This window comes from Macaca mulatta, chromosome 1 (assembly GCF_049350105.2).
Source record: "Macaca mulatta isolate MMU2019108-1 chromosome 1, T2T-MMU8v2.0, whole genome shotgun sequence".
NCBI lineage: Eukaryota > Metazoa > Chordata > Mammalia > Primates > Cercopithecidae > Macaca > Macaca mulatta.
In genome coordinates this window covers 179,195,103-179,210,455 of record NC_133406.1, presented here as the reverse complement: position 1 = coordinate 179,210,455, position 15,353 = coordinate 179,195,103, and the positions used below count along the sequence as shown (strand labels likewise).

At 40.7% G+C, this 15,353-nt stretch overlaps 1 protein-coding gene across 13 annotated transcripts in view; it reads left to right on the top strand.

Moving 5' to 3' along the window:
• NFIA (nuclear factor I A) overlaps positions 1-14,649 on the top strand; it is a 597,699-nt gene extending 583,050 nt beyond the window's left edge. For 7 of the 13 annotated variants that reach the window (XM_077955239.1, XM_077955242.1, XM_077955240.1 and 4 more), the window contains one exon: positions 7,143-9,876. In XM_077955239.1, coding sequence (XP_077811365.1) covers positions 7,143-7,160 — 18 coding nt within the window. In that variant the 3' untranslated portion in view covers positions 7,161-9,876. Of the gene's footprint in view, positions 1-7,142 lie in introns of all 13 variants that reach the window. The other 6 variants (XM_001084362.5, XM_015140952.3, XM_015140938.3 and 3 more) reach the window with 2 other exon arrangements.
• The last annotated feature ends 704 nt before the right edge of the window (positions 14,650-15,353 follow it).

Genomic DNA, 15,353 nt, shown 5'->3' with positions numbered 1-15,353 from the left:
TCCCTCCCTTCCTCCCCTTTTCTCCTCACCCCCAACCTCCAAGGCGTGCAGTTTAGCCTTGCAACGCAAGGGCCCAAATGCCTTTCATAAACTTGAGCCAATTCCTTTTGTGTTGTTGCTTTCGCCGCTCTGATTTTAATATCGCAATTAAAGACAGATTTTTACTTTCTCAAGAACTTTCTCTTGCAACTGGGGAAATGGAATTGACACAGCTGCTACTTTTAACTAAGAAATTATGTCATTAAATAAGAGAAAGCCACCTTGTAGAGCGATTTGCTTTCCCGGGGACTTTAGGTCTCACATGGACCCTAAGGCCCCAGAAACCTTTTACAGTGAGAGAACCCAGCTACCCTGGCTTCCTGGTTTTCTGTAGTAACCCCTAGCCAGGCTTTTAATCCGCACAAAAACTGATAAAGTTGTTACCTCCATTTCCTGGAGTCTAAAACTGAGACCTAGTGATGCTAACTTGCCTAAGGTAGTATCTAACTAGTTCATAATGGTGCCAGGATTTTTGTCATTCGGACCCCAGAGTCCTGGCTCTTACAGCTGTGCACGCAGCTCTCTAGTAAAATTTTGAAGCAAATGCAGGTGGGCCAGAGTGCAATGTTTAATCCAGCAGTCTTTGATTTCATGAGGTAAACGGTTACTTGATGAAAAATGGAAAGGAAGGGAGACCAAGAGAAAAATGTACTTGGTGGTAAGAGAGACACTAGGGCAAGCTGGAATCTCGTGAAAGATTCGGACTCTGGATGAACAGTCAAAATAATTGGATTCTGTATGCACTCTCAAGGTTTGGAGGTACTGGATGGCTTATTGGGTAAAAAGATTAGTGTTTTCCCGTCTTGAGGTTTGAACCAAAACGGAGGTCTTGGCTGGGAGCAGCACAGTCATTCTCCAGGGATCAGTGGTTTGGACAACTCCTCTGAGCTTGTAGTAAGTAGGCAGCAGTCCATGTTACAAAACTATTGCACACGCTACTGACGCAGTTGGCCGCAGTTGGCCCCGTTGCAACAACTCTCCCATCGAAACTGCCTGGAGTGGCTTGTGGAGACTTGTGTCCCTCGAGGGGGAGTGTCTGTCATTTGGGGAGACATGGTCATGTGGCACGAGCATGCTAGAAGTCATCCATCCAGATGCCTTGCTTTGCACTTGTTGGGGTGACTGACCCCAGGCTTTGAGAACCTCGGATACAGCTTGTTCTTCCTTCCCTCCTTTATTTACTTAACAGTATTTATTACATGCCTACCCTGGCATCCCTTAGATAGCCAGCTTGCCTGGGATGAAAACAGGTAATTAAACTTTAGCAACTGTGACAGAGGAGAATCCTGAGGGTAAAGGCCCCAAGAAGACCCCTCTGAAGAAGGAACATCTAATCTTAGAACCCAGGGACTAGCAAGCATTAGCAAAGCCAAGGAGAGGGAAAGCCTGAGCCCTGGCCTGGCAGGGAGGAAGCATTTGGCTTTGGGGGATCTGGAAAAGTTTAAGGCAACACAAGTGTTGAGGACAAGTGGTGAAAAGATAAGGCCACAAAGGTGCCTGGGGCCAGTCCCGGCCCATTACTGTTTTAATAGTTTTCTGTACAATAAACGAGTCTCGGTTCGGAGTTACTGAAAACAGACTTTCTTTAATTAAGAAAGTAAAATCAGGCAAGAAAAATGATTACAGAGATCAAAGCCTAAGGCTGGCAGTACCAGTAACTAACACCTGTGTACAGCATGACCCCCTTTTCAGACCCCCTCTTACGAATACAGAATGGTCCTCACAAGACTCTGAGGTTCCCAGGACAGGGACTGGCTTGCTTGAAGTCACACTGCTGGTCAGTGGAAAAGGCGACACCAATCCTGAGTCCTTTGGACACTGGATACTGGCCATCGTTCATTGCCAAAAGTTTACAAAATCCTGTTGGGAGAAAAGCAGGCTCTCTGGTATCATTTAGGGTCTAGAATCTAGCCCCTGCTTCCTGATAGACAAGAAAGTCCTTCAGGACAGGGACTATATTTTACTCATTATATCCACAGAGCCAGCGTACATAGCACCTAGCACATAGAAGGCCCTTAGTGCTTATTGAATGAGTGAATAAATGCTCCCAAATGGTTTATGCGAATGTGAGAAACTTGCAGTCCGCTCAGAGGCCCCATCCACTTCCATCATATTGAGATGGGGAGAAGAGACGACCTGGCTTTTGGCTGATTTGCCAGGGACAACTCATTTGGGCTCAACAGTAGACTTGCGTCCATCCACACAAGTGCGGGAAGCCAAAAATGACCCACTGGAGCAGTGTGACCCAGCAAAGCTAGCGCCTCCCCAGGAGAGAATGCACAGCAGTGACAGCAGCTCCTGGAGTCTTGACTTATTGGTTGGCTGAGCCTCTTCGGGGGCTGATGAGGAGCTGGGCCTGCAGGGTGCAGGGAGGCCAGCCTGTGTTTGCACGTTTCCGTTTTCTGCGTGTGAATGTCCTCAAATAACCCACCTTGCCTGCAGAAGAAAGCCAAGTGTCACACCCAGTGCTGGATTCCACATTAACAACCTCCTTCCGCAGTGTTCAACTTTGCCCTTGAGGCCTTTTGTTTAAGCTTTTAATCTGAAAAACAGATTCTGCTGCATCACAGTCCTCTCTGCCCTCTCTGCCCCTGCCACCCTAGCACTCTCTGCTCCTTTTGGGGGATAAAGTAAAATAGAAAATAGAAAACATGTTTCTCAGACATTTTTCTTTTTCCTCTAGAATGTGCATCCTGCCCTGTTAGTAAAAAGAGGATGTAAAAAGCCTTTTAAAATGTTGTTGCACACATTAGAGCATTTGTTGTTAACTCAGGGGTTGAGGCCATGGTCCTCATCAGCTGTGTCTTCGGCAGCCCCATGACCACATTTTGGAAGATGGCCCGTGTGTTCTGATTGCTCTCTGTGAGGCGTAAGAAATGGAAGAGATTGGCACCGTCAGAGGTACCTTCTGCCATTTGAGGCTTCCTGTTTAGGATGCAGTCGGATAGATATTGTTTATGGTTCATAAAACCCGACTACTGTGAGTATTCCAGAATCCCAGCGGAATGGGATTCGAACTTTCATGGAGCTGTAAATTAACGGGCGGCAAGTGTGATAAAACTCCTCAGAGAACTGTGAGGGGGAAAAAGTCGCGCTGCAATGGTTAAATGAAATTTTATAAGCACATTCAGTGTGGAGCTGTTTTGCATTACATGAGTTGAATACCTTAGAGACGCCACATCTGCAGGCAGTTTATTAAATCCTTAGTCAGCACTTTTCCAACCTGATGAGATTACTTCTTCATTTGACTGGAGAAAAGGAAAGCTGAGCTCTTGTCCTGGACTGCAGATTTCTTTTGATGTTTCACCTTGAACACTGAAAGAGGACAGTCACCCCCCTTCCTTCCCCACTCCCGCTCAGCACATCCCAAACTGTAGACATTGTGAATGTTACCAACTAATTTTACGTAACTGGAGCCTTGGTGGGAGTGTGCATTTATGGACCTCCACAACAACTATAGCTGAAAGTTCCTGAGGAAAAAAATAGATCAAAGCTCTGTGTTTACTTCCTTAATGTAAATGTATCAAGATAGCATCATCCTATATCGTATTGTAATAATGCCACTCACTGCACATAAGGGAGGGAGATTCCTTTGTAGTCCATTTGGATACAGTAGAGTAGATTAAGGGGCTATAAAGTACGAAGGCAAAAACCATATGAAACCTAAGCTTATGTCACTAAATGTCTGAGGATGGTCTTTGTTTAATGTGTCAACATTTTCCCAGTGATTAGCTACTCAACCCCAACAATCGAATAATCTCAGATTTCTTTTATGTTTTTCCTATATGACCCAGGAAGAAAATATGCAAAACCATTCCTCAATTAATGTTCTAAAACTTGTACTGCTTGCATAATAGAAATTATAAGAAAATATCACAAGAGAAAAGTAGGCTTTTACAAACATTATATTGTCCATCTGGTGTTACTAGCAGCTCATAGAAGTTTCTGGAAATTGATTGGCTTACACATGTGTGACTGTCACACTCATCCCAGTGGGATTATGAGTATCTTTAACTACAAACTGATTAGGAGAAAATTCAGGGAGATGTATGAATTGTGATTATTATTATTATTAGAACTCTCTATCTGCCATCTCTGCAAATAAGTGATTTAATCAGAGACTTCAAAAAAAAAAAAAAAATTCCCTGTGTGGTTCCCCTAACCAACTTCCTATTCTGGAAAACCTTGGTCAAGTAGCTGGGTTAATTGTCATGAAGATTAGTGTGATGTTGAAATAAGTACTAATGGTCAAATTATAGGAGTGAACAAGTTTAAGAATAGGTTTTGGTTTGGGCCTGAAAGGGTTAATTAAGGTTTTTTCACGGGTTATTAAAGACCCCCAACCTCTGCCTTCAGGAGTCATATTGACACCCCACCACAGGGCAGCTCAGCCCCTCTATTGACATGTTGCTGGTCAGAGCACAATAGCCTTCTGTGTCTGCAAATCATTGCTAAAATCATCTCAAGGAAAAAAAAAGTTTGAAAGCTTTAACGTTAGACAAAAGCCCAAGAGTTGCAGCGCGCAGCTCAAAAACCCGGAGTCAGCAACTTCTATTGATTAAAAACTAACCTTTAAAGTAACTCTGAGAGTGTGTGGTTAGCATTTAAATTTAAACATGTCATGAGTTGATTTGTGTTACTGAATACCAACTCAGAAGGAGTAACATTCACATCGCATTTTTTTTTTCTAATTCCCTTAAGCAGCTAAAGTATTTCATGAAATGTCAATAGGGCAAAAAGAAAAAGAGGAGGGGGGCTGATGCTGGGCCTTGTAGTTTTCTTTCCCATGCAAATATCCACCCCCCAAAAGAAAAGTGTGGAGAGTGAAACACAATAATTAGTTCTTTGTCTAACTTTCCCAAGTGCCAGAGAAAGACAGATTAATTAAATATACAACAGTGTTGGTTTTTGGAGTGGGGGTCTTGCTTGCTGTGTAGGTCATAAATTAGGCAGAATAAATACTTCAATGTGTTTGCAGTGGGCCTGCTACGTCAGAACCACTGGAAGGTTGGTGGGAGGAGAGCAGAGGGTTTCTTGCTAATGATAGTCACGTCTGGGTCTGTCTGGTTGCTCTTAGCAACCAGACATGATGTAACACCAGGATGAACTTGAACTTGGGGGACTTGAAAAGCGAACAATAGACCAGAGCAATCAATAAAGCCTATTTCAGTGAAGGATTACAGAGCTGCTCTGGGGTAACCTTGTCGGCAAGGCACATACTGAATAGTAAGATGTGTGAAGAAACTTTTTTTTTTTTTTTTTTTTTTGCTTTGCTTTTTAAGAGAAGTGCAGAGGCACTGCAGATTTTTGTAGTGCCCTGAGGTCTCTTCCAGAAACTGTGGTGTGGAAAACTGCTCCCCCTGCTGACTCACTGGGTGCCAGGCCTTTGCTTCAAGAACTACCTTAGTGTCAGATTAAAGAAGTCTGGAATTTCACAACCCGACTTAGAAAGTGTGAAAACAGAAATAGTAAGCATTATTCCCCACACCCAAAGTTTGAGCCCGTTTTGTAGAAGAGAGGAAGCAGCTCTAACGTGGATCAGAGTCAGCTGTTAGGTAGAGGCCTACTAGAAACACACTTTGGGGCTCGCCTTCTCTCTCCTTTCTCTGCCCCTCTTCTTTCTTTTATCCAGTTAGATTTAGGCCGTGTGTATTTGCCAGGCTGATTTCCTTTCAGGACACAAGAGGCTTTATTGTGTTCCTCAAAGCATGTGGTCAAAGAATAACATCTAAAAGTCTACAGGATGAGTAGTTTTTCGGTTTGGGCTTCAGTTTTTTCAACTTCTCTGGAAATCAAAGGTGGCTTGTGTGACTAGGAAATCTTATACCAAACTCCATGTAGCTATCACTTAGCCATTCATCCCTGGGGACCAAACGAGTCCTTACTTTACCTAATTGAATCTCTTCCACAGGGATGATCCTTCACCTGCCTGAAGCTACCCAATTAGAACCCTTTCTGATACCGTCAACTTAAAGAATTCAGAAGCCTCGACTTTTGTTAGGCTTTGGTAATTTTTCTGTAAATAATGATAAATGTAGTGAATTTGTCAGGTATCTCTAGAGAAAAGTCGGCAAAAGCCACATACTTTTTTATTTCACTGGAGAAATTAACTCTGATGTTAGTCCATAATTGCTCATTCTGTCTAGCTAACAGAAAAAGAAATGCCAGCAGATAAAGTGATAGATGATCAGACAATTGCTCAAAGCTAATGACCTAAGAATTTACGAAAGGAAAAAGGTAACCAGTAACTGGGCCCAGCAGGTACACAGAAGGCTCTAAATAAATGCTGCATGAATGCAAGCATGAATGAAGTGTATGCAGTGGCCTCATTTTTCCTTTGGCCAGTGTGGTGCTTAATAGAGTAAAATCTTGATCCTACTTAGTTATTATGTTTCATGTTTGAAAAGACTATTTTAGATATATTGGGCTGAAAGGAGCATCTTCCCTCATAAAATCTGACATATAGAAGGAAAGAAAAATACTGCGACTTGCTCAAAATCACCCAGGAAGACTGGGTCCAGCACTTTTTCCACCTTACCTCCACTTACTCTTGTATCACTATTGACCATCTGGGCCTGTTAGGAGAGTGTCACAATCATGTATTTAGTGCCTGCACCTCATTTGAAAGGAGATGTTGAAAATCATCAGAGTAGCCATTCATTGCCACATGAAGCCCCTCCCTTCACCCATTCTCCATTCATTCAACTCTTCTTCATTAAGAACGTTCTGTATTCCAGGCACTGGGCTAGGCACTGAGGATTGAATGATAAACAAGATGGTCAAGTTTCCTGCCCTCCTATAACTGCCCCCATCAGATAAGGAAACCCTTATTTGTATTTCAAGTGAACAGAAATACCTCATTTTGTAAGACACGCTCAGAATGTTAGAAAACCCCAACGAAGACAATGAATTATAATTTCAGAAGAGGAAGATCAGTTTCAATGTCACAGGATTTATTATTGTCTGTCATGACTTTACTTTTCCCAGCGAATCCTTCCCACATCCCTAACGTAGATCCTGGTTGCATGGTTGAAAAGGCAACTTCTAAAACATACTTTTTTGCAAAATGTGCTTTTAATTATGTTTTTCCTTTTGTCTTCCAGTCCTGGTACCTGGGATAAAAGTTGCAGCGTCCCACCATCCACCAGACAGACCACCTGACCCCTTCTCAACTCTGTAACATGGACGCAACCTCAACCCAGCGCAGTTACAACTTCACTGTCAGTGGAAGGGGAGAAAAACCGATTCAAATCAACTTGTACATGGAAACAGCAAGCATTATGGTCAAACAGCAAAGGCCATAACCTTTTGGGATTTTTTTTTTTTAAATACTTTAGGGACTGTTGTAATTTCTCATATGGTGCTGGAAATGGTTGGGCTTTGTAACATTTGAAGTGTTTCCATGGTAGCGTGAGCATTAGGTGACGTGGCTAGCAGAGGACTACCCTTGCTCACTGACTTCCTGTTGTAACACACTTTCCTTACGGAGCCCGGCTGTTTCACAGTATTTCATGAATTTACCCACACAGGTGTGATCCTCCTTGAGCATTGAGGAGGCACATGGAGAACTAAATCTTTTGTAGTAGCTGAGATCTGCAATATATAACTTACAGGACAGTCAAAGGGCAATGTTTTTCTGTAACATATTGGAAAAAGAAAATGCAGTTGTATTCCTTTTTTATTTGTTCTTTTAGTTTGTTTTGGTTCAGCAGTCAGCAGTTAAGTATATAACATGGCCCGCAAGGACAATGAATCCACTCACATTGCAGAACAATTCCGAAAATGGCAAACTACTACTACTACTGTTCAGTTTTTTAAAAGTTTTGAAATGCTGCACTTACATTAAAAAAACAACAACAACAACATTTTTTCAACAATTTCAACAATGACACAAAAATTCACATGGAAATGGGGAAGATGGTCTGTTTTGACAGAAACTGACAGGAATCAATCAAAACAATCGAATTTTGAATTGAGTAAAGTGCAATTTCATTGGATAGCTAAATATCTTTGTAAGATAGAGATTGTTGAAAATTCTATTTTTGTTTTTCAAGTCCTTTCACCCCAGGACTCTAAATTATTGGGGTAAAAAACAGCCTTGCAAGAAAAAGGGGAGCTATTTTTGCTTTTTATGTTTTTTATTGTTAAACTTGTATCCCTTTAAAAACTGAAGGAAATTTAAAAAAAAAAAACAAAAAAACAAATCTAATGGTGCTTTTACCACAATATGTTAACTACATTAAATGCTAATTAATTATTTTCTGTTATCAAAGCACATGACTAAAATGAAATCATGGTATCTGTTAATTTTATAAGCTAGAAGTCACTATAATGGATTATGCCAATTCTAAAAAATTTTACACGTATCTGGCATCATAGGATTTATCAGTTATCAGACACCTCATTGTACCAGAGATTGTCCAGAAGTTTTAAAGACCTTTGCGTCCCTGAACTGGGCTATGGGAAATAATAATAGTAACAATAATAATAATAATGAAACCAATACTGACACAAATGCTGGTGCCCATTCAGATCAAGGGGTACTTGTTAGGGAAAAAAAGAGTTTGCACCCCCAAATGTCCTGTATCTTATGAAAAAAAAAAACAAAAACAAAAACAAAAAAAAACAAAAAACAAAAAAACCACAGAAACATAAAAAAAAGTGCAAGTGATTTTTCTACCAGACAGCGAAGCACCCCTTTGCTTCCCATGCGACTTCAAGAAGGTTTCCTATACTATACATATATATACGTTCTGGTTGGCAAGCCCTGCTGATCAGAGAAAGTCTCTGCATGTTCTAGTGTTAGTAACTAATTTTTATATAGTTAATGTAGGATAAAGTAGAGTGCATTAAGACACAATATTGTAATCCCTACTCTAGGCACTTGCCTTTAAACTATGTTTTTCAGCCCTTCAGAAGGGTTCTACTACTGTCCTATACAATCAAGTAACTGAAATTCTTGGGAAGACACTTTGCTCCTCATCTTTCCCCCCGAAACAATGTTGTTTTGTTTTGTTTTTTTTCCTTAATTTGCACGAAAACAAAAATTCCATATCAATGTGCCTTGCCCTGGATAGCGATTATTTGTGGAATTGTTGCACATGCTCCTCTATTGAAAGGGGTTTTTCCCTAGTCAAGCATTTGGAGACACTTTTTGTAAATGTGACTTTTATGTCAGCCATCGTCAGTTTCAACATCTAGAACTAAATAGAAAGCTAGTTGTTCCGCAGATAGGAGTAGTCTTTATTGTCCTGTACGGTCGGTGGCAGTGCTATTCTGAGATCTGTAGATGCTTAGAATATCAGTATTTTGGATGTTGCTGCATTTTACAATTTATTTGGAGTCTTCCTTTATTTTCCCCCAGATATATGAAAATATGCAATACCTGCTTATATCATGTAGAAAAGCTTAGCAATTATTAATTTTTCTTTTCTTTTTTTTTATTTGACCAAAGTCGGTGCTGCACTTGGCGCAGTGTGTTTTAGGTGTTTGTCTTTGTACTTTTTTGTGATTTTTGAATGCACGTGCGCAGGAAGGGCTCCTCTTAGAGAAGCAGTCAAACTGTGAAGCACTAAGCTGACCCTGCTTCAAGCAATTTTGTTTTTACAACTGTTCCTTTCACAAGCAAGCCTTAAAAAAAAAAAAAAAGACAACTTCCTTTTTCTTCAGCTCCCACACCCCATTTTTCTTAGCAGACTGCAGTCAATCCACATTCAATAAAAAGTATATAATGCCCATTTTTATATGCACGTTTTTAAACTTCCAAGTTCTGAAAATTGTTTACTGGTTATCTCTATTTAAGGAAAAAAAAATAAAATAAAACATTTTGGATTTTCATATGTGTCTGATAAGTGGTTGAATAGTCGTTTGGCGCTGTTGTATGGTGTGATTGTCAGTGTATGGTGTCACTTCCTATAGCCAGCCAGCATACTTTGCCTTCCCCTATAGCACTTAGCTGGGCATTACTTTATTATGACATATGTGCACTAAAAAAAAAAAAAAAGGAAAAAAAGAAAAAAAAAAAAGAAAAAATAGCAGCTTTCAGTGCTTCACAGTGAAGGGAAAAAAGCCTAGACAAACATTTTGTCAGAACCTTGCAATAAGCCAAGGTATTACCAGTAAATTGGTTGTATATACAATAAAATTGCACCCTTTTTTAAACAAAACAAACTAAGCAATAGTTTGGGCAGTTTTAGTTGTTTTTAGTGAGCATGTTGTAGTCATGACTGCAAAGAGAGAGAATAAACTGCCCACTCAGAAGATATGTAATTTGTATTGTTGTATAGTTTTATTGATTACACTGATTTATTCTACCCTATTTTATAATGCAGGACTTTTGTAATGTTGTTTAAATGAGGAAAAATTTCTGTCAAATTAGCCTAGTGAAATTTCTGATTGTTCATTATAAAGGCAGCGTTCATAGAATTGCTTTTCTTTCTTTTTACCCCCCCTTTGGGAACTGGATTTAAGTTTAAAACTTTCCTGTTTCCTTTTTTTTTTTTTTTTGTAAGTATTTAAATACAGTTATTTTTTTCTCTCAATGGTATAGCATATTCCTATGCTTGAGAAGTGTAGGTCTACTGAAAAACCATTGTAAATGGACGTTACAGGTATGCTGTATTTTTGAAGGTATTTCGTTGTATTAAGTTTGATGAAGCTAAAATTAGGGAACTCTGAACAGATTTGCAGGAAAAAAAATGTTTTAAAGGCTTTAAAACATTAGGGAGGCAGTCTAGGGTGATAACGAACAGGGGTTAAGTATTAAATACACTAAGTTACATTTTTGTTCATGTTTCATTGTCCAGAAAGCAGCAGGAAACTAGTTCAGTTGTGATCAAGCAGGAAAAAAGAAACACCAACAGTTTCCAGTGTTATTGCTTTTTAGCTTAAAAGCATAGTGAAGATGCTTGAGGAAGACTTTGCTACCTGGGGTGTGTAGACAGACAGACTGAGAGCTATCAGCATTTGAAGGCCCAGCCCTTGACTCTGAGACACATTTGAATTTTTTCTCTCCCATCAAATGGCATTAACAACATTGGGCAAAGATGAGTCCCTCAAATTTCTGTGTGTGTGTTTTTTTGGGTTTTTTTTTCCCCCCCTTTGGGAACTGAAGTCAGAGGCACGAGCAGTAAATCTTAGCATTTTTCTGTAGACCTTTTCTTGTGGCCCTTGTCCCTGCCGGCAAAACACGCCTTTTCTGATCATTCGCGGGCAGAGGCCCTCCCAGTAATGCCACTCTCTCCATCCTAGAGAGCCTTCTCTTTCCTCTGAGGTTTGAACCGATGTTCTGCTGCTTCACACCCTGGCATGACAGGTATGGTCAGCCTGCTCCCCAGGCCTGTCCCTGCCGCCAGGTGTGGGCTCTAGGCAGGCTGACAAGGTTGCACCTCCCAAAGGTTGTGATCTTCATTTTCTCACAGTCGAAGTGTGAAGGAACCCAGACTTCCCCGAGCCACGGTGTTCAGTCAGCCCACAGAAATATGCAGGACCCATCTCCAAAAGGTTGTCTTTCATTTTTTTCCAAACCCTTAGCCCCATAAGCTTTGAATCTTGTAGTTACAGTGGCATAAAGGATTGACAAAACCTGGATTAAGGAAAACTTTTTTGTGCGTGAATTTTTTTTTTTTTTTTTTTTAGGGGAAAGGGATTCTAAGAATGTCATTTAATGTACTTTGCCTCATGTCTCTGGAAATATCTTTGTCCATAGTGGTGGTGGTCTCTCTCTCTCTCCCTCTCTCTCTCTCTTTCTTTCTTTCTTTGCTTCTGTTTTCTTTCTTGTCTTCATTCTTTCTTTTCTTTTTATTTTTGGTAGCAGGCCTCCATAGAACAAATCTAAAACACAACCACCATAGTAATGTAAGGAGAGCTTCAGTGGCACCTCACAACCCACCTCCGAGATCTGTCCAAAGACAGTCTCAGAAAGCTGCACTGCCCACCGGCTCGGCTTTCATTCAAATAGGCTTCCAAGGCCAATTCTGTCTTGAAGTCAATGCATGTATTTACTGTTTGACAGTAAACCCGCTCTGCCTTCTCCACGTCCAAGGCTGTGCATTCGTCTAATTAGCGTCGTGTATGTTTTCCTTTTATTTTTTCCAATAAAAAAGCAGTGGGATGAAAATTGCTTTGATATATAGCAGGTAACATTGAAGCTATTCCATAGCACTTAACTGTAGTGAATACTGTGTCACCAATTTTGAAATCAATTTAATGTTTAATGCAAATCCATTACATGGTGCTATTATAGGCTGACAAAATGATTTACACAAATGTGACAACTTGGGCTCAATTCACTCTGCTTTCCAACAGTGTAAATGCATAGCAGTGTTTATCTGCATGAGAACTATGCACTAATCTATCTGAAGAAAAAAACTATATCAACTTTGGTATCTACTTTCCGTTTACTCCAATCCTTGCCTTTTTGGTCATTGTTATAATGCCAGCTTTAGGACAGAAAGAATTATAAGAAAACCAGCATAATACCTGATATATTAAAATGTAGTGCCTGTGAAATCTGTATTATATTGCTCTTCTGAAGTAAGATTTTTCTACACCGGTAGCCTTCGCTGTCTGTCAGTCAGGACCTTCTGGTATAGGTGATGTAAAATAACCGTACAATATTAATGCATGCTATTCCATAATGCTTAGTGAACTGTATGAATATTACTCAAAGTTATGTTAGTCTTTTTTTCTGACTTGGTTCTTGTCAGCTAGATTTAAAGGTATTTCACTGAGAACGCAAATTCTGTCTTTTCTTGATTTCGGCTGTTTTCAGTATTTTTGGAGGTATACATTTACTTAAATTCAGTATTACTTGTGTTTTGTTTTTGTTTTTGTTTTTTGTTTCCTTTTTCCTAGGGGACAAGCATGGGTGTTTGATTTCAGAAATCAGTACCTGGCGAGGTTTTTGTCTCAAAACGACTATTTGAATTTCAAGAACTGTGCCGTGAAGACACTCTGAGAACATTTGCAAGTCAGGGGCATTTTCCTTGACCCTCAACTGACGCTGTGCTGAATCTGATACATTTTCTTAATGGACAGTGTTCAGCCAGGTGCCCATGCTTGATCCGTCTTCACACCAGACCTCCTCATATTAAAAGGAAAAATACGAAAAAAAAATTAAGAAATCACATGGCTATTTAGTTTCATGCACAGTTGCAATATCTTCTTCAAAAATAAAACTCTGTACAAACTTTGGGCCCGATTCATAAGAAAAAGAAGTTTGCTATTAACACGGGATTTTTTTTTAATATACTTTTTTTGGTCTAAATTTGAAATGACTTGCTTTCCAAATTAAATAAATTGCATCTCATTTTTTTTTTCCCTAAACCAGCACCCATCTGCCTTTTATTCCCCAAAGAGTTACCTTACCGAGATTAGGGGGATGGCATGTGGGGAGCAGATAGTGGAAATGCTTAGAAAGATAAGGGGGACCACCCACAGCTGGGCGTGAGAACAGGGAGGCAGTGTGTGGGGGTGGGACCTCATCTGCGTGCCTAGCATCCTGAGTTTTACATGTAGACGCATTAGCCTATTTGATTCAGAAAAACAGACTTTCCCAAAATGTGTCTGAACCACAAGAGTATACAGTGGAAGTGCTACCTCTAATCTAACCAGAGCACCTTCATGGTGGGAAATGCCCACCAGGTCGTACAATGTGAACTTTTGTATCTCTGTAGTGGTTTCAAGGACATGTAGTGTCCAACATATGGGCCATTTTTCCTGCTGTTTTTATACTCAACTTCTCAAAATGAAAAAAGCTTTTATTTTTCCTTTGACTTTATTTGTGTTGTTCTTATTTTTTAAATTTTTATTTTTTGGTAATAGTCTGTAAATTAGCCTTTTTGGGTTTTTTTTGGTTTTTTTTTTTTTTGGTTTTTTTTTTTTTTTTTTTTTTTTGACATTGCAACCGAAGGTCATAAGGCCGCTCGCTCCGCTGGGACGGAGGCTTGAGAGAGCTGCCAGCTCGGTGCCTTCTCCCTGGTCTCAGACCGTCGTCTCTGCACTGCGAAGGCATTTGGTAGCCTCACCACTGAGATACTAACTAGACCTAGACTAGGAGCTTTATCAGGTTCTAGGAGGTCCTTTAGGAAGACTCTCAAAGGCAAATCCCTGATCTCCCATCCCACCCTTAGCCCTGCCCTCTCACCAGAGCAAAATTCACTGGGGACTTTTCCCACCACACATGGAAATCTGTCCACTCGGAATACCTCCGTTTTCCATTTCAAATTGTAGGGGGAGGGGATGGAGCACTTCCAGTGATGGTAAGAAATCTGTTATGAAACGAAACACACCCCGTGTTAATAACTTGGTCTGAAATCTGTTTTTATGAGCCGGGCCCCCTGTGCCTCTAGTATACTTGTATTGACTCTCATAGTTACCCTTTTAGTTTTACTGTGTTCTGTGAAAATTTGTAATTGGTTGAGAATCACTGTGGGCGTCCATTCTTATTCAACTAAATCTCCACAGGTTTTTTGAGCTGGTGTGGATTAGTTTAACTCTTGTATTCAACCATTAGTGCTACCACCTTCTCACATTACAATACAATTACTGGAAGCAAGTACTGCATTTCCTATGCAACAAAAAAGGAAAAATAAAAAATTGCTAATGCTATGGAAGCTGTGTCATCATTTGCTTTACAGCATGCCTGGGTGATTGAGTGACGGTCACGGGTGTGGACTGGAGGCTCCCACAGAAGATGGTCTTTATGCACCGTGGGATTTGTCAGGCACATAGCATCCTTGGCTGTGTTCTGATGGTCAGTGTTATTTTTTCACCTACCTAGACAAATACAGGACTTGACACTCACGTAGTGTTTACTGTGTACTTGATATTGTTCTGAGTGTCACGTAGATTGTATCAGTTGGGACCCAATTGGGAATCAGGAATAGGATTCAGTGGGTTTTCCAACAGGGGCTGTAAAGTTGCCTAGGTATCAGTAACTGCGGGATACAGCCACCACCCCTGGAGCTGGGGAAACTGAAGGGAAATGCGGGCTTACCAGAACCTAGGCACTCAAGGAGGGACACCACACAGCTGATAATTGGGTCTTTTCTGAGGGGGTGGTCACCACGAGGGTGGGGACAACACATGGCCAGTGGCCAGACCTCTGAGAAGACATGGGGTGCTGGTGCTAGAATCACTGCGGTGAATGAAGGGGAGATTAGTACTTCTGAGAAGGTGAGGTGTGGCTGGTGCCAGAGTGCCCAAAGGAGCTGGAGGCTGCAGGTGCAGCTGTCCACTGCTGCGGTGGCATTGTGGACAGAAACAAACCAGAAAGAAGTCCCTTCGCCCTCTTCCTCCTCCTCCTTCTAGGC